Here is a 27,031-nt window from a genome sequence, read left to right on the forward strand (position 1 = left end):
TGCATAGCATACCACTTCCGATCGCAAAAATGTGTGCCCGCGAACTAATTTTTGACGCCGGCACTTATTCCTCGCGAAATGTTGAGCTCTAAATATCATTTGCTGTACACGTGTTTTGTATGATCCAAGGCACGTGCAACGAATTTCACAGCTCCAGAAACACTCAGCTAGGCTGCTTTAAATGGTGAAGCATTGCCTTTAGCGGACGGTGCAAGTTGTAATAGTTTTTAGTTGTTGCATCATTGTAGTAATGGAACATCTTGAAAAATAGTTCGCAAAAAAATCAAGGAGACAGGGAAAGTAACACATAGACCTCATGGAAGCGCAAACTGAACTCGCATAAATCAGAGAAGGGAGAAATATAAATGCGGAAGGGCTCGAGCACAGGCCCAAGTGGAACGCGCTGATTTACCTGTTAGCAAGAGCCGATTAAAAAACAAAAAAACACATAATTTTCATGTCATTGAAGGTAACAGATAGATGGCTAGTACATAAAGAGAGCTCAATCTCTCTCTAAAATCTACGATGGATTGTCACATACCTATGCACTGTTTACACTACTCGTGTATGTCATTCTTAGGAAAAACGTCAATAATTAGCAGATACTATAAAAACATAGAATATAATTATTTTAGGCCTTTCTTATTCGTAGTATGGGCAACCAATGGTGTCCGCACATTCGTCGGTTACCTGAGCTGCCGAGGAAATTGTTTTTACAGTATTATGCATATGGGTGGAATTAGCACGGCCCACTTGGACCTGTTCGAACTTTTGTTAAAGCTCCTAACGCATTCTTTTTTTTTCTTTTCTAATGTATGTGTGTTGGGAGTCTGCACTCGTATGTAGTGTATGTATTCCTAGCCTTTATTCCTTGTTTTTTGGGTACTATATTTCAAGATGTTCAATCAGAATGAACTCACCACTTTACTACATGGAAAGGCTGTTCTAGTTCTAGAGTGTCTGTAAAACAATCTACCTGACATCTTTGCCTCACATCCCGGTTCCTGAAGCTCACATTCTCCGAGTACAGCCTTTCTGATTTCTCTCATCCTCTTATTTTCTTTTGTGTACAATCAATCGAGTTGCGAATGTACACCAGTCTGCGTCTTACGTATTCCTGTCTTTTTGTCCTTGTCTTTTTGTGCACCTTTTTCAAGTTGGTCCATGATATTTTTTATCATATATTCTAATCTGTGTTTTCATCTTTGTACTTACTGCTGCCTTTCCCAATTAGATGTTGGCATTCACTTTCGCCATCCTGATGTGAGTGACCTGAGACGACACGAAATGACAGTCCCCCCTGCTGAAGTCCTGGCTTCATGGAAGACTGCCAAGGCCGTTCATGGTAAGGTGCTCTATATATTTATCAATATAATAGCAACTTATTGCTGCTAGGATTGTTTTTGACACAGACTGCATTTATGGGCTGGCCTTTAGCAATTCCGTTGCCACTCACGTGGAATGAAAGCCTTTAGGGAAACTGCGCATTTCATTCGTAAGCGGAATGCTGAGTTTACAACAGAACTGCATTGCGTTGCCTTGCGTTGGGGGATCGGTGGCCTACTGAGCTAGCGCACACCAGCTCGGAGCACGTGGAGCGAAAGCTTGCGCTGCAGAACCCTGGGATCCTGGGTTCAGTCCGAACCCCTGCCCATTTCGATCTAGAAAGCATCGTACTGGCTTGCGTATCACTACGGCGTGGTGCAGGTTGTAGATTCCAGGCTAGCAGTCATACTGCACTGGCTAAATTGCTCGCCTACAGCGAGCAACTCATCGCAACTTTGAAATGGCTCACCAACTACACGCTGTAAATATATCCACAGAACCCCAACAGAAGTGCGTCAATAATTGCATCCAGTATTGCTGTGTGTTGTATCTGTATTTTGTATTTGTTTATTTAGTGTTCCCAATAATGGCTGAAGCCTTCCCATTGGTGCGCTTGTTAGTAGCAACACACAAAAACAAACAAACGGCGAGAGTGGTGAACACCACCACTTTTACCGCTCGCCGCCGCGCCCATTGGTTTTCGGAGAAGTTTGCAGTGTTAGTCCTTGTGGTATTTGGTCATATACCGCACATGGACACAACCAGGGCACTGTACCTACAACTCAACACTTGCAAGACTTGCGTGAATACACCCTGTAGGTTCTCGCACTTTCAGAGTCATTTTAATGTTGCAGAAAGGATAGAATGGATGCTTGGGCGAGTTGATGAACCATATTCTATGGAGACAGTGCAGAAAAACATTCGCACACCAGATACTCAGGAAGACAAGCACACGGGCTGTACTTACAACTCTCGTGTATTCGACTACTTCGTTCTTCTCTTCAACGTCTAGATTGACTTTTCAGAGTGTGATAAGGAGAATAGCACAAATACAAGGAAAGAAGCAAAGAACAGAAAGAAAAAAGAAACGGAGGAAAAACAAAAATAGGAAGCCCTTACAAGTCATCCCTCTCCCTCACTACTATTCTTAAGATAGAAATTGGAGCTTTTTGGTCGACAACACAATAGAAGGACTACTTACACACTTGTTCTTCAGATGCTCTATTCTTTGCGCTTCCATTATTTCTCTTGGCAAGAAATAATGAAACGCAAAGAATAGAGCATCTGAAGGACAAGTGTGTAAGTAGTCCTTCTATAGCGCTGTCGACCGAAGAGCTTCAATTTCTATCTAAACAATAGCGGTGAGAGAGAATGATGATTTGTAAGGTTTTTTTTCTTCTTTTGTCTTGTCTTCTGCATTTTTCCTTGTATTTTGTGCTATTCCTTCTGCTTATCACGTTCTGGAAAGTCAATCCCGACGTTGAAGAGAAGATTGAAGTAGTCGAATACACAAGAGCTATAAGTTTAGCGCGTGTGCTTGTCTTTCTTAGTATCTGTTGTGTGATTGTTTCCCTTCACCTGTCACCGTAGAATATACAAAAATGAATAATGCCATTGGCATATTTGTCATGCCAAAGCCCGTCAAACTTGTTCCGAACTTTGATCTCCACGAGATCACAATACCATCGTTTCTGTTGTAGTGACACTGCAGACTCTATGCTTGTTTTGCTTCAGTCTTTGTAAGGGGGACGCTGTAGTCCGATTCTACACATCTATGGTGTACTAGACAGCACCATATTTGCAGAGCTAGCCTTCGGTTTTTGTAGTTCCATCGAAATATATTTCAGCTAAGTTATTTGTTATTTGGCATGTAAATTTACAAGCTTATCTAGATTGAAGGCAGCAAATATTTTGCCAGCAGTCATGGTACGCGTTTGAAGTATATCGCGTTAGCATAATTGACCCAACCTCTGACTTTTATTTGTCAGTGCCTCTAGCGAATTATGCATGCTAGGATTGCTTTTGTTTCTTTGTTTCACATAATCTACGGCACATTTTTCACCTTTCTACTCAGTGCAGCCCTCGCCGAACAGAAGCTAGCATCGACCAGGCCGAGGTTGAGTCCACGGCAGTGTGCAAAAGTTGTTGATGGGTAAACTGCCTTATATATACAACTGTGTAAGAGCAGCTTGTCTTGGGTGACAATTTGAAATGCATTTTTATGTTCTAGAAAGTGAAATTTGCATGGGTATACTTATGTCGAACCTTACCGAGCCTGTTCTGAACTTTCATCCTCTTGAGATTTCAATACAGCCGTTTGTGCTGCACACACACTGGCTACTTCGGCCAGACAGAGACTTGATCCATATGAAGGTAAACAGGCGAGTATCAACGGCTCAGTTCCGTGTGTGGTGACGTTCTCTCCTTATCAGACGACTTACCACACTTGGTTCGCAAGGCATTTGAAAAGGACAGCAAGTAAGCGGCTGCATGATGCTCCCAGTACTGAGCAGTCGACGATTGCTTGTTCACCTTTGTATAGATCACGACTGTACTTCAAGCTCGGCAAGTGTGACACTTATCTGATTCAGCCTAGCAGTGGTGTGCTGAGCGGTATGTGTAGAGCTAGTTGACTTGTGTATAGACAGTGGCTGTGCGGTATAAAACAGACCCAATTGGGAACTTTAATGCAATTTTTTGTACTCCCATTGATGTTATGATTATGAGTAGACAACGTTTTATCGTGCAAAAAAAAACGCGATGTAATCGTTTTTTGAGACTGCGTGTGCGACCTCCAAGCTTGTGTTTGTACGTTCGGTGCGGTGAAATGCCCTGTATAAGCAAAATTATAGAATCCTTGAGCTATATGCTGCAAGGAGTGAAAACAGCAGTCCGCCCGCATTCTTCCCTCTTCTGTATACTGTGCAAATGCAGACGGACGGGCACTTTGGATGCTTTGCTCTTAAAGGCCCCACATAAAGCACACTGCTTAATACGCATCAATTATTGTGAAGTGTTCGCGGATTTGGCCTTTAAATGTCATGCACATAGGAAGCACAATGGTGATGTAAAGTATGCCGAAATCGTAATGGTGCACTTTAAGGTTTTACAGGGTATGTTGTGCAAAATGCGGGCCAAATTGTTTGTGTCAAAACTTTACATCGCCCAAAAAGAGGTCTTGTGTTGTCCTAGGCCAGGGGCCTATTTAGAAAAATTATTACAAAACAATGTAGCTAATAATGTGTATATCTGCTGATTATTTTTTTTTCTCTTCCAATTACAGCATACACGGAGGGTATCTCCAAGGAGAAGGGGTCGGATTATGTAGAGAAGCTAGTGCTTCTCTCTATGGGTACAAAGCTGTCCGAAATAAAGTCGGAATGGAAAAAGCACCACCAAGTACTGCCTGGTCCTAGCAGCCACAATAATGAACACAGAATTCAGAAAAACCTAGGCAGGCAGCTACACGTTTTGAGTTCGCAGTGACATTTGATTATGATCACAAATATTCCTGCTTTGCTCAAAGTCGCATAGTTTACACACCATATTGGTTATGGTTAGCGCAGCAGGAATATTTTTTTATCATACTTAAACGTCATTGTTAATTGAACAAATGTGGCTTTCTGTGTAAGTCCTTTGTGTTTTTACTCTTCTTTATTTGTGTGTTCGTTATTTCATTTTTTTCTTATGATTTAGTCCGGGTTTCTGTTACTTATGTGTTCATTATTTATTTATTTTCTCTTTTATTAAGTTTTAGTTAAAAATATGATGCCCTCGTCATTTTCCAGTCCGGGAAACGGTGGTGACCTCGTCGTGTTCAAGGAGCAGTAATGAACTTTTCATCTTGTATTGCTTCCGGCGAACAATGGTGTCTGTGCGTGTGTGTTGGTCACAAGGGATGATTTCGGGACTGAACGGAAAAACAAGGCCAGCGAGGAGCGACTGGGGGACTTTGAACATCGCACGGTGCAAGGAAGGACTTCAACGACGAGGCTAGCAAGCAAGCCCATGTCAAAACTGCTGTGCTCGACCGGAGAGTTGAATCAGAACTTTACCCTGTGAGTAAGGATCAACGACTTTGGAACTTTCGTATAGTTTACAGCTTAATTGTCGCCTTCCTTTTGTTTTATTTTAATAGGAGTCTGTGTGGTATTACATTTTTAGTTTATTTTAATGGTTTTTAGTGTGAAAGGCGGAAACGGCGGAAGTGCTTGTTTAGAATTTTTGCGCTTTTATGTATAAAACTTTTTTTGCAAACCATATTATCTGTCTGCTCCCTCGACAACCAATCCCGCCAAAGGGCTGTGACTTTCAGACGTCGAATGATATGTTACAATGTTTGCTAACTAGCGATCGCCTGCATTTTATTTTTGTAGCATACATACTTGTCGGAATTACAAATTTCGAACCAGGCCAATAAAGATTGGTCAGTGGCCCATTCTGCCGATGTATCTACGTAAACACAGGTTTGGCAGTGTGGGATAGCAGTAAAATGTATATTTTGTAGATATTCATAGAAATGCATTATATGATCCCATGTCTGGACCTGAAAGTATGGTACCTGCCCCATGGCAATAATTTTAATGTGATGCTAGGAGCCTCACATGAAAATTGCTTTATATGAGGTGGGTACCCTATTTGCCAGGCCCAAAGACGGAATCATATAAAGCAGTCTATATATGGTATAAAAGGAATTGGGCAGATATGGCTATATCTATCCATATACGGCCTGATTATGCATATGTGGGCATATCTGCCCAATTCCTTATATATCAATATCTGTATTTTCATTATAACTCTAGATATGACATTTTTGTAAGGGATGGCTCGTAGCATCAGCTGCAGTACATCGGAAGGTGAAACAGTAGGTGTGTCACTCTATTAAACTATTTCTATTATATTCAGGTGTTGCCTGATACGGTTTAATATACGGTTGGACCCACTCCGGTGAAGCTCTACGGATTGGCCGGATACGGTTCAGCTTCCGCTTCGACCAATTACGGTTGGGTTTCCGGACTGGGTATTTCCGGATCATTTACGGTTTCTAGAAATCCGGTTTGCTTAGGGGCCCATATGACGAATTAAAATTCCGGATTCATTCCGGTTTATTTTTAAACCGTTTTTTTTTTTGTAGGGATGATGGCAGAGCACCGTTTTTACTCGAGTAAGAGCCGCACTATTTATGAACAGGGCTTTTCGTGTCTGCTATCTCACATGACACAAATACAGCCCATCATTGCGTTGCGCATAAATAACATAACGAATAACCAGATCGAGAACACGATTCTCCATACAGATGCAATCTATACAAATGGTATCTTCGCACGAAAACATTATCTCTGTCTTGTAAACAGCTGAACTCATGCTGTAGATGGCGGTGATTGGCTATCTGCGTGCTCCGCGGAAAGGCGAACACTCGGGTTTTCTCCTTAAACAGTGCGGCTACTACTCGAGTAAATACGGAACTGACATGAGCGGCCCTTGGGAGCTAATCGCGATAGACTACCAGCTCGTGGCACGTATCTTGAGCGTTTTCACAACCGTGTTTGCCTGCACTTCTAAGCATGAACTTAATCAAGGGAATTGAACCCCTCTGTGTACTGCCTTAACCACCCTGAACAAGCGTTACGACCACTGTCATTGAAACTGCGTGCCAATGTACCAATATGGAACCACTGCGGTTCGCTGATTTAAAAACGTTTAGCTTACGATAAGTAGACGCTTGCTTATAGAAATGTGTTTCTTGAGAAGACAAAGAAGTTTTCTGCGTAAGTCCCTGAAGGCAGGGGACTTCAAGTCTTCTAGTTCCAACTAACCTGGAAATTGCTGAACTCCAGTTTAGAAGGGCGGTGAGTTGAGCCAGTTGCTACGGGTTCAGCATGATTAAAATCAGCTTTTCAGCTACTTTCCTGTCTTCTGTTTTCTTCAACAGTTTTGTTACGTTGTTCGCTGATTTTAATCATGTTGAATACTTAAATTCAACCCCGAAGCCAACAGGTCAACGCGGTCATATTCTTGCTAAAACGAGTAAAAACGCTGTAGGAGGGTTGAGGTTGCAGCAACTCCACCGAGCTGAGATGGAAGAGAGAAACTACAGCCTAATGTGAAGGCCGTGAGAACGCGCACCTTTTCTTTCTAGCTTGGCCGTGGCTGCTATTTATCGGTTTTGTCAATGATAACACACGCAGATATAGGTAAGGAACTCCATGAGTTCGCTCTCGTGAGACCTATTGAGTGACCCTCTTGGACCTTAGTCTGGGCTGCGCTTTGACTTAAATTTAAAACAAATTATAGCTGAAAAAAATATGAGCGAAGAAAAGCACAGTCAGCATTTTATGTAATTGAAAGGCTCATTTGGTACAAGGTTATAGTTCGAAGAACCATTTAAAACAATAAAGTGTACTGCTTTTGAATGCAATGCTTGAGTTATTAGCGAAAGAGCACCGATTCCTTTTTGTTGCTAACTCTTTCGGGCAGTAGGCATCTATTCCTTTTTCTGTCATTGAATTTTGCCCTGTCTTAGCATCGTATGTTGGTTCGTGCAATTATTACGAATTTGATTGCGTAGAGGTCAAGTTGACCCAATTTTTTTATTTTTTTCTGGCAGGATTAAATTTGTAATGTTGCATCATCATGAAAGCACATCATCAAACCTACATATCGTTGAGCGCCTCATTCACACTGGACGAATCGCATGATTAGGAGTATTTCGAATTTAGTTCCTTTTGTGAATCCTTCCTATTGTTATTACTAGGCTAAAAAGTTTAACTGCCATTACTTCCCAGAAACGTTTATGTTATGTGAAGCCTTCTTGTCTTCGTTGTTTTAATGACGCAAGTTCCTGTTCTGCTGTACTTTACCTCGGTCGTCGAAGTTTTCAAAGCTGCCCAATGTTACATAAATATTTCGGATAATTCTTTAACGTGCCTGTATTAAGCAATCCCAATGCACATGACAGGCTACGTGTTGTTTTAAACACAAAAGGAAGCGCCACACGTAGTGTTCTCTCGCGACTAGTACAAGTTCGTCAAACGAAAATTGACGACAGAAGCGAAAACTCAATCAGCTGAGGAAGACAATCTCTGCCTTGTTGAGATATTTACTATTTGATCCCTGGTTTTGCATAAGACCGTGCTTTCATGTATTAGGAATTCAGCTGGTAGGTTAAAATATTGCGCATTTTTACGTCCATTGTGATTCCGATTTTACCAGATTAATCCATACATAAACAGTGAGTTACCACGAGTGTTAAAACAAACCGCTTACAAGTTGTCTTGGTACTTGTCGAAAATATAGTCTTTTGTGCAGTTCGAAAGCATGGGAAGAGGCTTCTCTGAAGTGTCAAGGCTCACGAGATATCCATCTTCGCCAAGACATTGTGGTGCTTCGTGACCCTCGTCCCAGGGTGTGCCTAGACTGAATAAAAATGACCTTTTTGAAGAAAATGCAACACCACATCGACTATACAAGACGGAAAGCGAACTTGATTACTTTTTATAAATCAACTGTGCAGAGACTTTCGTGCCCTCAATCACTGCTCCCGATTGGAGTTTCGGTTAAATTGAGTTATGGTTAGAATCACCAAGAAAGCGCGTGTTCGTTTCAAACAAAACAGAAAGTAACAAAAACATAAAACCTATGTTCTAAATATCAACGGTTAGTACCGCCATCCTTGTAAACCTTTTCCGAATCACCGATTGACTCTCTCGGAATCGCTACCTCTGTTAGCGAAAAATCATTAAAAAATAACAGAAACTTCATTGAACATCACATAAAGCGCGAGACTGCAGGTTAACCCTGATCACAATGTTTTGTCTGCGTAGTAGGGTGGCTTCATTTTAATTCGACCAACCTTATCAGGCTGGGTCTTCAAAATTATGTGTAAAAAAATAATTGTGAAATGCCCAACACTGTGATTAACAAAACGCTTTAAAAAATTAAAAATATGCAGTTTGAGAAAAACAAAATATGGAATGCTGCCGGGTGGAGTCCGTGAAATTCGCGATTGTATTTTTGGTCGTGTTTAGAGGGTCTTTGCAAAATGCTGAATTTTCACTTGATCATAATACTTTTTACACTATAGGTATGCAATGCGGGTTGTTTTTTAAAGAATAAAGTGTTTCTTTTACAGTTTTTATTAAGCAAACATGCCACCCAGAGAAATTTTGACTAACATTGGGATAACTATACCGAACGAACGGTATGAAGCTACGTATCGATATATGTCATGAGACATATATCGATACGTACCTATTTAGTTGAGCTATCGATTGATATGCGCTTCTTTTTATTAATATTATTGTAAAAATTCGATTTTGTCCCAAATATGTACAAAAATTTAAAATATGGAAATTTTGAGATTAATTTACTCAAAAAGATCAAGTTTTTTTCTTTGATTTTTTGTACTTTATAGCCCATAAGCTTTAGGAGTACTGTAGATAAGCCTTGGGTGTAATATTTTAGTTGTATTTTGGTGAAAACTAGTTAAATCATTCAATTTTAAGCCTGTCACTGAATCCTTGGTTCAAGTATTCTGGCTTCACCACAATACTACTGGTGGTCTCAGTAGTAACATATGGTTTTAGACGCCAGTTAATCAAGATCAGTTTGCCGTTATACATGCTCACGACAACCCCTGGACCATATGAGACAATTTACGGGGGGGGGGGGGGGAGGGGCAAAATGAATTATTCATGTTAACAGTAATGCCTCCTGAAATATGTTCGGGGACGAGCTGACATGTCCCAAGTTGTGGCAGGTGAACGTTCTTATCTTAGAAATTGCTGTCGCGCAGTGTGACATAAAGACGTGTAATTCAAATATAAACAGTAAAGAATCACTTCTGATGCAGCTCATAATCTATATTCTGAAATCATGAAAATTATGTTTTCCACTTATGAACGCACGGACATTGTTTTTGCACAAACTTGAACTGTTTGAGCTATGCAGATAACTTTATTTTGCTTATAAACTTACATACGTAAAGCAAAGTTCAGCTGAAAAAATGAAAAAAAAACACGCTGGTATCAGGAGACAAAGAAACACTTGATTTAACTACTTATGAATTCACGTCAATAAAATACACATACACACGTTGATCATTGTGCTCAACGCTCCCCCGTGTGTCCATGGAGAAGATCTGACAAAACGTCTGCAATTTGCCGAGAGAGTTAACAAAGTTGCACAGTGTGAAACATCGTGTAGGCGCTAAAATACCGGCTATGCAGTTCGCTGAAGACGCACTTAACCTTCTTCGAGTCGCCTCAGGTGTGAGAAGCGGATTGCCTTTTGAGCCGGTATGGATCCCTATTCGGCTCTCTTGGTTTTGAAGAAATCACTGGCGTCGTCTCTTTTAATTCAGGCGAGCAACTTTTTGAGTTTTTTTTAGACATTTTCCCACCTTGTGCACAAAGTCCATTGAAGTGTGTATGGCCTCATCTACAGGCGAACGGAGGTGTGCACCATCGCCTGATGCTTCAGTAGCCCCCCTACTTTATTACAGGCGTTCTTGCCGTGTCCTGGGGCAGAAAAAACCTACTTCACCATCGGAAGACCGGCTCGTCGGAACTCGTAGAGCTGAAATCGATGCTTAAATTGAGCTGGTGCACCGTCAGATATATACGTTAATAACATATAAACTGGAGTGTAGCTCTCCGGCCTGTCCTCATTTCACTTCAGAGCGAGTACCGCGCGGGCAGTTTCATGGCACAGGTCTTCAGACACGACACCAAAACATTTGGGACCTTGCGAGGTCAACGCAACAGATGTTAACGCTGAGATTTGGCACTTGTGCCATTGATGTTCTTCTATTTCATGTGGCAGGGTCACCGTCCAGTTCTCCGCAAAATATATAATTCATGAAAATATGTCTAGTGGTCAACTTGCTCTTCTCAATCCAAACAGCTTCCCGTCGACTTTTACGGATGAAGTCGCGAGTCGAAAATACTTGTGGCTCATTTTTGCACCTCTTTCAAGAAGACGTTCTATTCCGCCAGTTCCATTCACAAAATTAAAAACCTCCTACGTGAAGAATCTAATCTCCTGCTCTGAAACATTTGTTATTTTTTTGCCGTGAGGAGAGTCGATCAATGCTAGGGCATTTCTTGCATCTACCCTGTAAACAATTGGGCATTGAGTCTGGGCAACGGCAGAAAGCGAAAATATCCTCAGCCATTATTTTTTCTTCCCACACGCTGTCGAGGCAAATTAAGCACAAGCCACAATTTGTGCAGCACACGCGTGCACACACGGTTTGCTCAGGGTTCAGCTTAACCAATTTTTGTCACAGCGAATGAAATTTGGTCAGTCCTAATTTAGAGTCCGGGTTAGTTTTCTTAAACAAATGGTAGGCTACTCAAATGGACCTCGTCATGTAGAGCTTGACAACGGCTTGTTGTTCCCAATCCTTTATAACGTTTTCAACGCCATTTTTGTTGGGGCTCTGGCTGAAACAGTCGAAATCATCGTCAGTGTAAAACCGTGTTGCTGACTGTACGATGTCTTCGCATATCTTAGCGCCTTCTTATGACTCGAAACGATCCCATACGCCAAAGCGTTCACGAAGTCGCTTGGCCTTTTCTAGTATACAGCTGAATGCCTCCTGGAATAAACGTGCGCCCTCGTTAACAGTTACCGTTTCAGGAACAAGCGTGAGCAGCTGGAATATCTCCTGGTAACATGGTGCTATGACAAATGCTTCTCTTACGTTTGCCCACCACTCGTCACAGTTAAGGCAGGAGGGTTCAGTGCCAGAGTTTGATTCACTCGTTGCCAGGCTATACGCTGTAACCAACTTCTTATGTACCTGTCTGCTTTACGACCCTTCCATTGCCCGCTGTTTTCTTGCCGAATAGGAGCGACGGCTTTTTGTCTTTACGACAAACGGCATCCGTAAGGGAGTTGTCTCAAGCCTTTTAGCAGATATTTCTTCGTTAATGTTATCTAGTACTTCACGTTCTTCAATGAAGCCTACCGAAGTGCTTGAAGATGAATCACTCAGCGTACAAGCTGAATGTGGCTCACCGGTGCGTAGAAAACCGTCCTGGCAGAGCTTATCCGTCGACAGGACAATAAAAGCTTTGGTTGGAGGCAGGATTATTTTCAAAGCATCTACGTTGAGGTCGGCTGCAGGCCGAAAATATCGGTTGCGGTATATCACTCGCATATGTTCTCAAAGTAGTCGGCCCAGGACTTCCTTCTAATGCTGAAAACTGCAACCATGACTGAAATGTGGACGTGCGAAATACGAGTATCCACCTACTTCGAAGTTCAAACCCGCGTCTTATTCCTTGCCCCGTTCTTTTGCGTGTATATTATCTCTCTCCTTCTAGTTTTCGTCTTTTTATTGCTTTAGAATCGAAGATTAGGTGAATATCATTGATGAATAGCATCATCGAGAAAGAGCGCGCTCTATCTAATTTCATTTAAAGGGAAAGGAAGTAAAAAATGCAGAAAAGGGGACGATAATAAAATCGGGATGAACGAGGAAAGCAGACTTTAGGGTACACGTACAAAATCAGACAGACAAACTTAAAAGAGATAGACGCCGACAAACAGTTCCTCTTTTGTGTGGTGCTTGCCTACCCGAGACAGTGGACTTGCCGGCATCTGTCAATAATTACAGCGGTCATAACGAGAGATGCACTGTAACCCCTGCATAAATAAGGTCCCGCGCGTTCGGATGACCGGCCTTATAAAGGCAAAAGTCTCCTCTGTATGTCTCGTCCTCTAGATGACCTCGACTAAACAGAGACAGACAAGTTTGCGCAGTGAGGTCCTCTGGTGAGAGGAGGATAGTAGAGGACAGCAAACTGGTCCGATACACAGCCTCGGTCGGAGGCACGACGTCAAGAAAGCATATCAGTGATTGTCTCAGATGTATCGTCTGAGACAATAACTGTTCTCGCTTGCGCTGATCAAGAAGGACCGGTGTTTGATTCAGTTCATTGAACAACAGAGTGCTTCTAACGTCAATAGCCGGTTTTATGCGAGAAAAAAAGACTGTTTTAGTATTTTTAGGTTGAAGACGATTCTCTTCAAAGGAACCTCTACGTGGCTGTCAGAAATATTTTGTTTGTGATTTATTAAACGGCGTAAATAAATTACAACCAGATGTCCAACTCTTTTGGTGAAACGTCGGCTGCCGCTTTCAAAAGTTCTACGTCCTTCCTACCAGCTTCGCTCCAGTCCATATTTTGTAGTAAAGGGGATCGCAAGAACCCTTCTCTAGCCGTGATATTTTAAGGCCAAATTACAAAGCAATACGAACAGTTTAATCATTGTTCTTTCTACCTATAACGGCTTTTGAAATAATAGTAAGGGGTTTAATTTATCCCAAAAACCGGACTATCGTATGTAACATAGGTTACATATTCAAGTTCACTTAACAGCACTTCGCTTTAGCGATTTAATCGTTAAGAACACTCGCCCGCCAGATCTCTAAATATAATGTCTAGTTCGCCCCGCTCTCAAACTGCATCTGCCAATAATGTTAACATGAATGGTTATTTTTGAAATCTGTAACGCGAGTCAGATGTTCCAGGATTTGTCATGAGCATATATAACGGCCAATTGATCATAAAAAACTGGTTTTAAAACCATCTGTTAGTAATGATGCCGCCACTCACATTGTGGTGAAGCCAGAATAATGGAACCAAGGACTGAGTGACAGGCTTCAAATTGGTTTATTCAACTAGTTTTCACCAAAATACAACAAAAATATTACACCCAAGACTTGTATGCACTATATCTACAACTTCTGGGCCATAAAGTTACAAAGTTAAAAAAAAATTGACTGTTTAAAAATTGTTTCAAATTTTGCATATCTTAAATTTTTTTTCATTTTTGGGACGAAATAAAATATGTCTAATAAATTTAATGAAAAAGAAACATAAACCAATCGATAGCTAATATAAATATCTACATATCGACAGATGCCTTATGACATAGCTTCATACCGTTCGATTGAGATAGCCATCCCTATTTTTTTTTAAATTGCTCTGGGGGGTGTGTGCGCGATTTTATGTAAAAATAAATAAAAATGGTACAAAAATACAATACGCCTCTAAAAATAGCGCGCATTGCATACTTTGAGTATAAAAGAATATTATTACTAAGTGAGGAGCCAAAATTTTGTAAATACCGTCTAAACGTGAGCAGAAATCGTATCGCGATTTTCGCGCATTTCACCCTGTAGCGTTTCATATTTTTTTTTTTTTTTTTCAGAACCCCATATTTTTAATTTTCTCAAAAGGCAGCTTTGCTCATCACAGGAATTGGGATTTCACATATATTTTTATAGATAATTTTGAGGACCCACCCGGACAAGGTTCGTTGAATTAAAATTAAACCACCCAGTAAGGTTTTAGAAAATTCGTGTCATATAGCCATGGGGTAGACGTCAAACGCTTCGGAAATATTGTGGATAGCTTTAAATATATTACTGTTTTTTTTTACATTTTATTTGTGCTTCTTTTGAAATAATGTAGACATAAAATACATGTGTATGAAACTAGCAGCACTTAAATGATTCATATTAATGATCACGTCTTTATTGTCTTCTCATCCTGCTTCTAAATGTCCTAAATAAAACTTTTTTTCTGTGTAGAGTGCCCACTAAAACAAGACATCGCGCGTTAGCTGTAAAAACAGATAACTAGAGGTTTTCCCGCTCATTTTAATTAAATTGATGGTCAATTTAATCCAAGTGTCATTGGATATAATTCAAACGTCATTGAATTTAATCGCAGCACCACCCGATTTAATCCCGGGGATAGTAAATTTAATCCACAATATATATATATGCACGTTCTTTTTCGTCTTCAGTGGTCTTGTTTCGCTTACACATTCATTAAATTAGAGTAATTGTTTATAGAATTACGTATTGTTATAGAATACTAATATATTGGTATCTATTTCAATCACTTGGAGTTCCTAATTGCACGACCAATATGTAGATTGTTGTTGTGGCATCCTCGAGATATTAGTGGTGCATTCAACTTTTCTTTAGCTGAATTGACATTTCGTTTCCTATTTCGCACTACCTCGACTAATTACTGCTACAGTTCAGATGATATATGTACAATTGCAATTTGTGATTACTCTCTTTATAACTTCTCGCTATTATTGACAAGGATGACTTTAAATCACTTCAACTCCTCAATTACTTCGACCTATGAACATCGCAATTTACATAATAAAAGTTCCGCAAACAGCTGTTATTCTCTCCAGTACTTCGAGGAATTATTGACAAAAATATATTTTTCATAAAATCTCATTTGACATTCTGATTACTTTTTGGTGCTATAGCTGTTATTGACACAAACAACTTAATACAAGAAAACATTTCATTACTCACTTGATTCCTTTAAATAAATTTGACAAATTCGACCTCACATAAGTTCAGCTAAGAGTTTTGATTGCGCCTTTAATTGATCAGAGTAAATATTCACCCATGTGACTTTAAATTACCTCAATTATGTTGCTGGATATTTTTTATCTTTTTTCTTATATTAGTCGCATAACTGAGTTTATAGCAGCATTATTGACATCTTGAATACTTGGTGTAACGAGTGACATCTCTGACTTTATATAGTGGTCTTATTTACGAAATTCTATCATTATTCTTTTGAACTTTTATGAAACCAGGTAATTTATTCGTAGTTCAGTTACCTTTTTGATCACTCCTTTGACTAACTTGGCTTACAATTGACCAAATGAAGCTTAATCTTCCCAATTGATATTATGATTACTCTTGACATTGTGGTACTTATCTTGATTAATTCGAGTTGTTATACAATGAGTTGATCTATTATTAGCTCAATTCAAAATGTTATTACTCATCTTCCTACTTCGTGTTAGTTTTCACACAAAAATTTGAATGCGGTCCAATTGGTATTATGATGACTCTTGATTATTTTGAGGTAATATTCAAATAGACTATTCATTATGAGCTCTATTGACATTATGATTGCTATTTCTACCCCTTTGAGTTACTATTGACCAAATAAATTTTAATTCCACCTAATTGACATTTTGGGGACTCTCTTGATTACTTTAAGTTACTATAGCAAACGTGCATTTTTTTATGAGCACAATTAACATTTTTATTCTTACTCTTTTGATTACTTTGCGGTAAATTTCACACAGTTGATTTGAATTTGGCCTAATTTACATTCTGATGACCATTTTGATTACTTTGAGCTAAAACTCAACTAACTGATTATTAAGAGTCTAATAGATTTGGCAATCACACATTTGATTACTTCGAGTTACTATTTACCCAATGAACTTTAATTCAATTAAATGAGATTGTGATGACCGTTTAGATTACATTGAGCTAATATTGAAACAAATTATTGTTATGGGCCCAAAAGGCATAATGATTGCTCTTTTGATTAGTTTGAGTTTCTATTGATGCAATGAACATTAATTCGCCATAATTTATATTTTGTCGACTCTCCTGATTACTTTGACTTATGACATCGCCAATCAACCTATTATGAGCTGAAATCACTTTAATATTAAGCTTTTGATTACTTCGAGTTACTTTTGATACAACGAATTACAGCAGATTTTAATTTGGACTACTTGACATTTTGATGGCCTTTTGATTACTATGAGCTAATATTCAACCAACTGATTTAATATAGGCCTAGTAGACGTTACGATATTTAATTTGATTACTTTGAGCTACTATTGACTTAATGGGCATTAATTCGGAGCAAAATATATCTTAGTGACTATTTGGATTGCTTTGAATTGCACCACCAATTGACATGTTCTGAGCGGAATTCAAAGCAATATTACTTTTTTGTTACTTCAAGTTAATGTTGACCAGGTGGACTTTAATATGCCCTATGAAACATTGTAATGACTCTTTTTATAATTTTGATATGATATTTATTCAATTAATTTATTATGAATCTAGTTGACATTATGGTAACAATTTTCATTACTTTTGAGTTTCTATTCACCCAGTCGATTTTAATTCGGCATAAAGGTTATTTTGCTGAATATCTTGATTACTTCGAGGTGTTATACCCCCAATTGATCTATTATGAGCTGAAATCACAATACTATTACTCCTTGACTGCTTCGAGTTACATTTGACACCATAAACTTTAATGCGGATCAATTGATATTGCGATAACCTTTAAAATTACTTTGAGCTAATATTAAACCAATTGAAATATTATTAGTCTGATTTACATTATTGCTACTCTATTGATTTCTCTGAGTTAGGATTAAACAATGGACCTTAGTAACGCCACATTAACACTTTCGTGACTTTTGATTTTTTCGGCTTATTTTACTATCAATTGATCTACTATGAGCTTAGTTCACAATATTATTATTTTTGTTATTTCTAATCTGTTTCGACACTATTAATTTTCATTCGGCCTAATTGACATTGCGATGAATCTTTTCATTAGTTTGAGCTAGTATTCAGCCAAAATGTTTGTCATTAGCTCATTTCACATCAGGATTGCTCTTTTGATTACAATGACCCATTACATTTTAACTCCGCCTAATTGACATTTGTGTGACTCTCTTGATTGCGTCGAGTTATTATACTATCATTTGATCTATTATGAGCACATTTCACACTATGACTACACTTTTCACTACTTCGAGGTTTCTTTGACCCACTGGTCTTTAATTCGATCTAATTCACATTGTAATGATTATTTTGATTACGTTGAGCAAATAGGCACTCTAAAACATCAATTGGCTGAATATTAGCTCAAAGTAATAAAAATGTATCAAAATATGAGTCAGGGCACATTAAAATATATTGGTTCAAAGAAAACTTGAAGTAATCAAAAGAGTAATAGTAATGTGGTTTGACTGATATCGTAATAGGTCATTTGGTCATATAACAGCTCGAAGTAATGAAGAGTATCACCAAAATGCCACTTACGCCAAACAACTCTATCAAGATATCAATAACGCTGATATAAACTCAGTTATGTGACTAATATATCGGCGAAGGATAAAAAGTACCCACCCTACTTAATTTGAAGTCAATTAGGTTAATTAATCAAGAATTAACCAAGAATTAATCCAGGAGTAATCAAACTGATGTTATATGAGGTCGCATAAACTGATGTTATATGAGGTCGCATCTTTGGTCGCATCTTTCAATATTAATTCATTGTAATCAACTGAGTAACACAAAGTTTGCTTCTGCAAAGTTTTTGTGTCAATAATAACCATACAACGAAAAAGTAATCACAATAATAAATGAGCTTCTACGAAGTTTATTTTCGTCCCTAATTCTTTGAAGTCATCAAGAGAGCAATAAAATTATAAATTTAGCTAAAGTTGTGTGTGCCGCTAATATTTCGACGTTACCGAAGCAGTAATCCACCTGTCGATCATGCGACTAGTAGCCCGAAGTGATTGAAATAGCTAACAATATTACAGTAGGCCCCAACAAAATATTGTATAAACAACCCAAGCAGCACGGATTTTGGCCATGCAATGGCCAATGTCTGGCGATGGTCTTTTGGTCAGGGGCCAGAGAGTGGCCATTCATTGGCCAATGCTTGGCTAATGGCTGATGGCCAGTAGCCATTTGCCAATGGCCAGATAAAGGCCAGTCACCGGCCAGTCTCTGGCCGCTGTCTGGCCACTTGGCCAAGGACCATTGCCAGCCATTGGCCGATGACTGGCCCACTCTGTGCTGCTTGGGAATTACTCTAATGAATGAAGTGTGTAAGCGAAACAGATCACAAGAGACAACAACGTGCATGAATATAAGGTGTATTAAATTGATTGACCCTAGAATTATATCGGTCGCGCTGGGAATAAATCAAAATGGTACTTGAATTACATTGATTGTAACTTGGACTGAATTGACCACTCCTTGCAATAAAATGAGCCGGAAAAACTGGTCAGCCATTATAAGAAACGGTGTGGTAGCCATGTACTTACAGATGTGCGATCTGGCTGACTAGCGATCTAAGTCCATCAAAATAACGACCCTTGTCTTCGACGACACCAACACGGAGATGAGTGCAGATTCCATCCTTGTATGAAATACCTGCCAGGGGTTTAGCATTAGGTATCAGTAGTTTTAATGTTAATCCGTATCTGTAGTGCATGAGAGTCTATAAAGAACAATTTTCATTCACAGTTAGCCATCCCTTACAAAAATGATTATTGAGTTTCAATTGAGTTTCTATTCAGTGTAATGACTCTTAATTGAAACTCGTTTTATTTTTTGTAAGGGATTACGGGGAGAAGAAGAAGAAAATTAGGTGTTTAATGGCACAGCGGCAACTAAGGCCATAGTGTGCCAAACACAAGGTAAGTTAAAGGCTATACTGAAAAGACCTATAGTAGATAGTTCCATTTTAAAACTATGGGGAATGAATTTTTAAAACATTACAAGATACAGGTCAATTAAGGCCTCCAAAAAGTTTTAACCGATGCTCCACAAACCAGAGGCACTCTAAAGGAATTTCATTCACACTAGAAAGTATGAGAAGATGTGCCGACGATAGAAGATCGCTGGGACTCTGCCACCGCTAATCTTCAGGCAAATGTTAAAGAAATGAAAACAAACTAAAATTCATAGCTGATGTAGGATGTCAATGCTATATAAAAACTTAAAAACTTAACGGTGCGGCACAAGAGGTTCGTCACCCAATAATAATGCCGGGTGAAAAGGGACGTGATTGCGGAAAAAGGTAGAGAAAAAATTGGTGCGTTCATGATGGTACTTAGAACATGTGATGAGGATATGCATGTCACTCAACGACTCGTTCCAGCGTTCACATTTCGGAGCTGCCTCTGCCCGTAGGAGGTACCCATGCGTGAGATGGGTGTGTCCCATTCTCGGACGACAGAGCACAACCTCAAAGAAGCGCTCCCTGTGTCGGCAACTTGCCCATTCCCGCAGGGTAGGTTGCACGCAATGGAGCTTGTTGTGTATTTCCGTGTCCCATTCTAACTGCCTGTTTTTCTGGATTGCTCTTTTAAGACTGTGTTTGTAATCAGTGTACGGAATGTCCTTGATATCCACTTGCCTCTCAATGCACGTACTGGCAGCTCTATCAGTATCCTCATTTCCCTGAATACCGACGTGACTAGGCATCCAACAGAAATTGATGCGTAGGTGTGATTTCGCTGCAGTGTGCACAATGTTCCGGAGCCTAGTAACGAAGGTATTCTTTGGTACTTCCAAAGAAGCAAGTGCATTTAATGTGCTGAGAGAGTCAGAGTAGATAACAGAATACTGCAGTAAAGATTGAGGCTCTGGCATCAAGACGTCTAACAACCTTCCATGTCTCGCTTATAACAGCAGAACCAACAACAGAGTCACATCTGTGAAGAAGCTCCTACAGTTGCGGTATGTATAAGCAACCTGGAAAAACTCCTGCTGTAGGGCAGCAACAGGAGTTTGCCGCTTATTATATTTAATCAGAGTAAAATTGATTATGGGTGCTATGCACTCACAAGGAGCTACTGCAGCTGGGAGTTGAGCAACTAGGCTGCAACTGTCAAGGTTGTACGCCTGTGAATACGCTTTAATGCTCTGCGTAAAAGGGGGTACGACAGATGGCTTGTTCTGGAATGTGGTTTCGTAGCGAGAATCCTGGATTGCTTCTTTGATTGGATGAGAAGAAATAGAGCGAATTCTTAATACATACTGGAACCCTAAATAAAATCGCCTCTTTGCAAATGAATATTCACTACACTCAGCATACAAACTCCGTATAGGGTACGTCCGAAAAGCACCAGGCGAAAGCCTCAGGCCTTGATGGTGGATCGGGTCCAACACGTGAAGGGTAGATTGGCGTGCGGACCTATACACTACGCATCCGTAATCTAATTTCGAACGAACCAAGCTGTGGTAGAGACGAAGGAGGCATTCCCGATCGCTACCCCAAGACTTATGGGAAAGCACCTTTAGGAGGTTCATTGACCTTGAGTACTTATTTTTCAGGTAAAGTACATGAGTACGGAAATTCAACATTTATCAAATATCACCCTTAGACACTTGTGTTTATTACGAACAGGAATTGCCTGCCCCCTTAAGGTCAGACTAGGCTTTAGGATGATGCCCCTACGTAATGAGAAGTTGACACATACTGACTTCTCTGGTGAAAAACTAAACCCATTGGCGTCAGCCCACCTCATCAGACTATTAACTCCCAGCTGAAGTTGTCTCTCGCAGACCGAAATGTTACACGAACAGCAAGAGATCAGCAAGTCATCCACGTAAAGAGAACAGGAAAGTGATTGTGGGATAGACTTTGCAATAGAGTTCATTTTTATTAAAAATGGTGTTACGCTAAGGACACCACCTTGTGGAACTCCATTCTCTTGGACAAAACTACGAGAGAAGATTGTACCAAGCTTGACATGGAAGTATCTGTCTTCCAAGAAGCTTTTGATAAGTGAGAGCATTCGGCCACGAATTCCATACGAGACAAGATCGTTCAAGTTTCCATACCTCCATGTTGTGTCATCAGCCTTCTCTATATATAGAAAGACAGAAACACAATGGTGTCTATTCGCAAAAGCCTCACGAATAGTTTTCTCGAGTCTGACTAGGTGGTCTACTGTTGATCTCTGGGCACGAAAACCGCACTGAAACTTATCGAGCAGGTTATTTTCCGCTAGAATATAGACCAATCTCTAGTTTACAATCCGTTCAAAGGTTTTCCCCAAGGAACTGGTGAGGGCTATGGGCCGGTAACTTGAGGGTAATTATGGATATTTTCCTTGCTTGAGAAGCGGGATAACCTCGGCTCTTTTCCAGGACACTGGGAGGACACCTTCTCGCCAGATTTGGTTAAAAAAGTTTAAAAGCGCTTGCAGGGTATCAAAATGCAAATGCTTGAGCATACAGTAATGAATCCGGTCTGATCCTGGGGAGGTATTTTTACTTTTATTTAAAGCTGCCTGTAACTCTCGAAAAGTAAATGGTCTATTATAGGGTTCTCGTAGTCCCCCAGAGGTATTTACTCTCTTCGTCTCTATAACACTTTTATGCTTTAAAAATGCAGCCGAGTAATGTGATGAACCCGATACAGATGCAAAGTGCTCTCCTAGAATATTGGCCTGCTGCTCAAGACTAGGCAGTACACCACCTGGCAGAAGAAAAAGTGGTATAGAAAAGGCTTGATAATCCCCATTGATCTTATGCACTTTTACCCAGACCATTTTTACATTGGTGTGACTATTTACGGAGGAGGTGTATTTCTTCCATGTCGTCTTTTTGGATTGACGACGAACATATCGAGCCTTCGCCCGAGCCTGTTTGAAGGCTAAGACATTTAGAGGCGTCGGGTACCGGCGTAGCATATCCCATGAACAATTTTGTTTTCTCCAAGTCTCGCTGCACTCCTCAGTCCACCAAGGTTTCGGTTTAACAGGAAGGCGTGTAGAAGTCTGCGAGATAGCTTTATGAGCTGCCTCAACTATAGACGCAGTAAGGAATTTGCAGGCATCATTCATATCCAAGTCAACTAAGGTTTCAGGGTTAACCTCACATAAACTTTCAAACATGACCCAGTCTGCCTGGTCTACTTTCCAGCGTGGTGAACGTGTCATGAGAGAGGATGAAGGAGCAGTGCACTTTAAAATAATGGGAAAATGGTCGCTACCATATGGGTTAGGATCAACATGCCATGAAAAGTTGGGAAAGTGTGTGGCAGTCCCAATGGAAAGATCAATGCATGACGAAGAAAGGTGTTGAAAGCTAAAAAAAGGTAGGCTCACCAGTAACAAAAAGACAAAGTGTTCGCGAGAATAAGACAGTCTCAATGATTTTCCCTCGGATGTCACGACGTGTGCTCCCCCATAGTGGTTTGTGAGAATTAAAATCGTCAATCAAAAGGAATGGCTCAGGAAGCTGGTCTGAAAACGAATTAAAATCTGAGGATTTCAAAGTAAAGGATGGTCGTAAGTACAAAGAGCACACGGTCAGAGCTTTGTGAAGCACAAACCGTACAGCCACTGCTTCCAGTGAGGTAGGCAGTGGAACCTGTACACAGGGCACTTCTCTCGGGAGAACCACCGCAACTCCTCCAGAAGAACTGACTGAGCACGGACGATCCTTCCGGAATACCTGGTACCGTCTGAGGAAGTTGGTATGGCTGGAGTTTAAATGAGTTTCCTGCAAACATAGCACACGTGGCTTGTGTTCCTCCAGCAAAAACTCCACATCATCTAGGTCACTTAAGAGCCCTCGACAGTTCCACTGCATTAGCACTGAATCCATTATAAAGATATAAAATTACGAGCACACGGGTGAAGAGCGAAATAAATGTAATCACTTCGGAGGGATCACGGGTTTTTTAGTTTTTTGTTTGGTCTTCGGATATTGCCACTCCATCTCCTACTGGTCAGACCCAGGGGTAGATGGGGAGGTGGACGGGGCAGGAGCACCGCTCTCCTGAGCTCCGCAAGCAGGCTTGCTTGCCGACTTGGGAGGGTCGGAGCTGCAAAATTCTAACCTGCGGCCGCGACCAGAACTTGAGGGCAGGGTGGCAGATGTACTTGGGAGAGGTTCAACCCCGTCCATCTGCTCCGCCTCCTTTTGTGTTGAAGAAGCTGCGTGAGGACCATGCAGCTCCTTGGTTGCTGGCGGTCTCTCCAGGGAGTGAGGCCGAGAGCCTCGCTTTTTCTCCCTGGTAGGAGACCCTGCGGACTGTACAGGCGCAGCAGGCGCTGGCCTGTCTTGGGATGTGGGAGCAGCTGGCGAACCCTCTCCGCGAAGAGAGGGAGCCCGCTGCCCCTGGGCAGGCTTTGGTGTCGTGAGGGCGGCAGCCAGACCTTCGAGCAAGACCTGGGTTGCCCTCGACTCCATACGTGGCGCAGGACCCCGGCGCGCCACGTCGGCGTACGAGCCTTGTCCAAGAAAGGACCAGCGTTTCTTGGCCTCAAGATATGAAACGTTCTCTTTAGCCTTCAAACTCAAGATCTCTTTCTCCTGCTTCCACAGGGGACAAACACGGGAGTACGCTGCATGGGTGCCCTTGCAGTTGTAGCAGCACACAGTGTTTTCACAGATGTCTCCGACTTGTTCGTTGCTGCCACACTTGGGGCAGATCTCTCTTCCACGGCAGCTCCTAGACCCAAGCCCGAAACGTTGGCACCTGAAACACCTTTGGGGGTTCTGCACATAAGGGCGGACACGGCAGTTCAGATAGCCTGCCTTCACTGTTGCTGGAAGACTATGCCGTTCAAAATAAAGAATAAAATGTTTTGAGGGTATCTCCTGACCCTCGCAGCGAACTATAATCCGCTTTACTGCATTGACACCCGAGTTTTGTAGGCCTTCAAGGATCTCATTCTCGCTTACACCTAGGAGGTCTTCTTCAGAGATGACACCACGCACAGTGTTCAACGTCCTGTGCGGTGTTACCGTGACGGAGGTATCGACGATACTTTTCATATTTTGAATGGCCTCACTTGGCACTTGTGTGGTGACCTCTACAAGAAGGTCACCAGAATGCAGCTTTTTTGCTTGGTAGGGGTGTCCGATCAAGTGCTCGAGAACTTTTGCAACAATGAACGGAGACAGCTTGGCGACAGGGCGTTGATCCTCTTCAGAATGAACTACAAAAAACTTGACAAAGTGTTCTACTTCTGGTGCTTTGGCAGTGACTTAGTCCGGGCAGTGCCGTTTGAATGGCTGCCTGGAACCGGGTTTAGACAGGGAGGGAGCCATAAGAGACGGAAAGTGTTCAGAACCCGCGGTGCACCGCCCACCACCAAGCCCAACAAGGAGTTAGGTAACGCACCATAACAAGAAGGGCTTTGCTGGAGACGTTACGCTAACAGTGCTGCCGGGAAACTATAACCAAGTGTGGATCTGGACGAGGGTATCTGTCACCACCCAAGGTTAGCCCTTTCCGCCAAAGAAGGTGAAATAAGAAGGAAGAGGAGAAGAAGAAGAAATGTATAGAAAGGAGAGGTGGAGAAAGGCGACTGGGACTGAATCATCCTGGTCGGGCCAAGCCAGGACACCCGTCTACGAGAAGCAGGGGCCGAAACGGTGAATTGCCTCGCCCGGGGAGCCCCGAAGGGTTCAAACATACCCCGGGCTCAGCTCAACCACCAAGGTTCCCTTTTCCCCGGACACGGGCACGCCACGCACAGCCAGACGTTTGTGGGCGAACCCACATGGCTCGGGGTTCGTAGTGACGCCACTCACCAAGCACCTACAAAAGTAGGTGCCCCCTGCGTGCGGGTATGGTGGCCCACGTGGCTGGGGTCCGTGGTGACGGTACTCACCAAGCACCTAGCACCTAAGGTGCAGGTGCCCCCTGCGGGGCTCGGGGTCCGTGGAGACGCCACTCTCCAAACACCTGCTTTCACAGGTGCCCCCTGCGGGGAGCCATTACGGGGAAATAACGAGAGGTTGTACTATACAGATGGTACAGTGCAAAGCTGCTATATAATTGTTTTTTTTTTTCAAATAAACAAAATGAGATATGGTTTACTGGAGAATTGCTGAAGCAGCGAATGAAACAGAATGTTTTCAGACGTTTAGAGCCTCAACAGCTACCAAAGACGTATACAAATTACTGCATGCTACTAAAGATTTTGGCTGTTTTCATCAGTCGAAAGCGTCTAGTTCGATAGCGTGTGTCAGAAAAGCATGGTAGAAACTTGAAGTTTTCGCATTCTTAAGCCAACACTCCCGACGTTGATAGTCTTACATTGTTGTTAACTCCGTCAATGAGATCAAATTTTATTTTCAGATGTACGGTGTACCGACTTTTATTTTAAATATATTTAAATTTAAATGAACTTCGTGGCACTTAAGTAACGGGATCCTGAGAAAGCAGCGTCAAGTTCTCAGTATGTGTAGTGATGTGTAAAAGAGGAAGATACGTGACAGCACACCACGCGAGATGACAGATTGGCTGACAGCTGACATTGTTCTGAAATAAATAAAAGGCGAGCGATTCGGCCGATCCCTCGAGGACGCGTTCAGGTCACGAAAATAACAAACGTGTCTGCTGGCTTCGTTCTGCGGGAGCAGATGTCTTAAGCGGGAACTCCGCTTCGAAATGACCGGCCGTTTCCTGGAACTCACACGGCTGCCCGGTGAGACGGAGCTCACACATCCAGCGATGTCCCGGCGAACCGACCTTTAGGTCACACCACTTCGTTTTGCTAAACTCCGTAGACTAGTCGGCCCGGGCGGGGTCTTATACTACTACAGTGTTGACACCACTTTGGTTGATAACATGACCAGTTCCTCTCTGACCTCTTCATTCTTGATGAGCCGACATAAATTCGCTGGTGACGGGTATATTTATAGATAAGTTTCTTGTACACTAAGATTTGACTATCCACACACCGGCGAAAGAACCGTGCATGTTTGTATGGTCACCATACGTGGTGTCAGTGCTTGGAGGCATTCAACATATTTTATTGCAATAAATACAAGAGAAGAACAATGTAATATTAAGCGACCCCTGAAGGTGGACACGATTGATAAGTTGATTGCATACAGAGTGCCAAAGAGGCGTGTATGTGGGAGGTACACATTGAGCAGGATGATGCGCTATGGGGATCTCTGCAGGACCAGTTTAAAACGGCTCTCTCGAAACTTCGAAGATTTGAATGAACCAAAATGGCGATTGACACGGCAACGGAGGCCGATCAGACAATCTCCTTGTGAGGGTTTGGTGGTTTTTATGTTAGTATATGTTTGCGACCGGCTAGCATGCAG

At 41.5% G+C, this 27,031-nt stretch overlaps 1 protein-coding gene across 1 annotated transcript in view; it reads right to left on the minus strand.

The window, feature by feature from the left end:
- The window catches only part of LOC8023373, a 119,631-nt gene that overhangs the window by 31,414 nt on the left and 61,186 nt on the right, over window positions 1–27,031 (minus strand). The window contains exons 6-7 of the mRNA XM_029984103.2: window positions 19,264–19,372; window positions 8,593–8,742 (exon numbers count right to left, since the gene is read on the minus strand). Of these exons, the coding sequence (XP_029839963.2) occupies window positions 8,593–8,742; window positions 19,264–19,372 (259 nt within the window). The remainder of the gene's footprint in view (window positions 1–8,592; window positions 8,743–19,263; window positions 19,373–27,031) is intronic.

This window comes from Ixodes scapularis, unplaced genomic scaffold (assembly GCF_016920785.2).
Source record: "Ixodes scapularis isolate PalLabHiFi unplaced genomic scaffold, ASM1692078v2 PGA_scaffold4__175_contigs__length_147842914, whole genome shotgun sequence".
NCBI lineage: Eukaryota > Metazoa > Arthropoda > Arachnida > Ixodida > Ixodidae > Ixodes > Ixodes scapularis.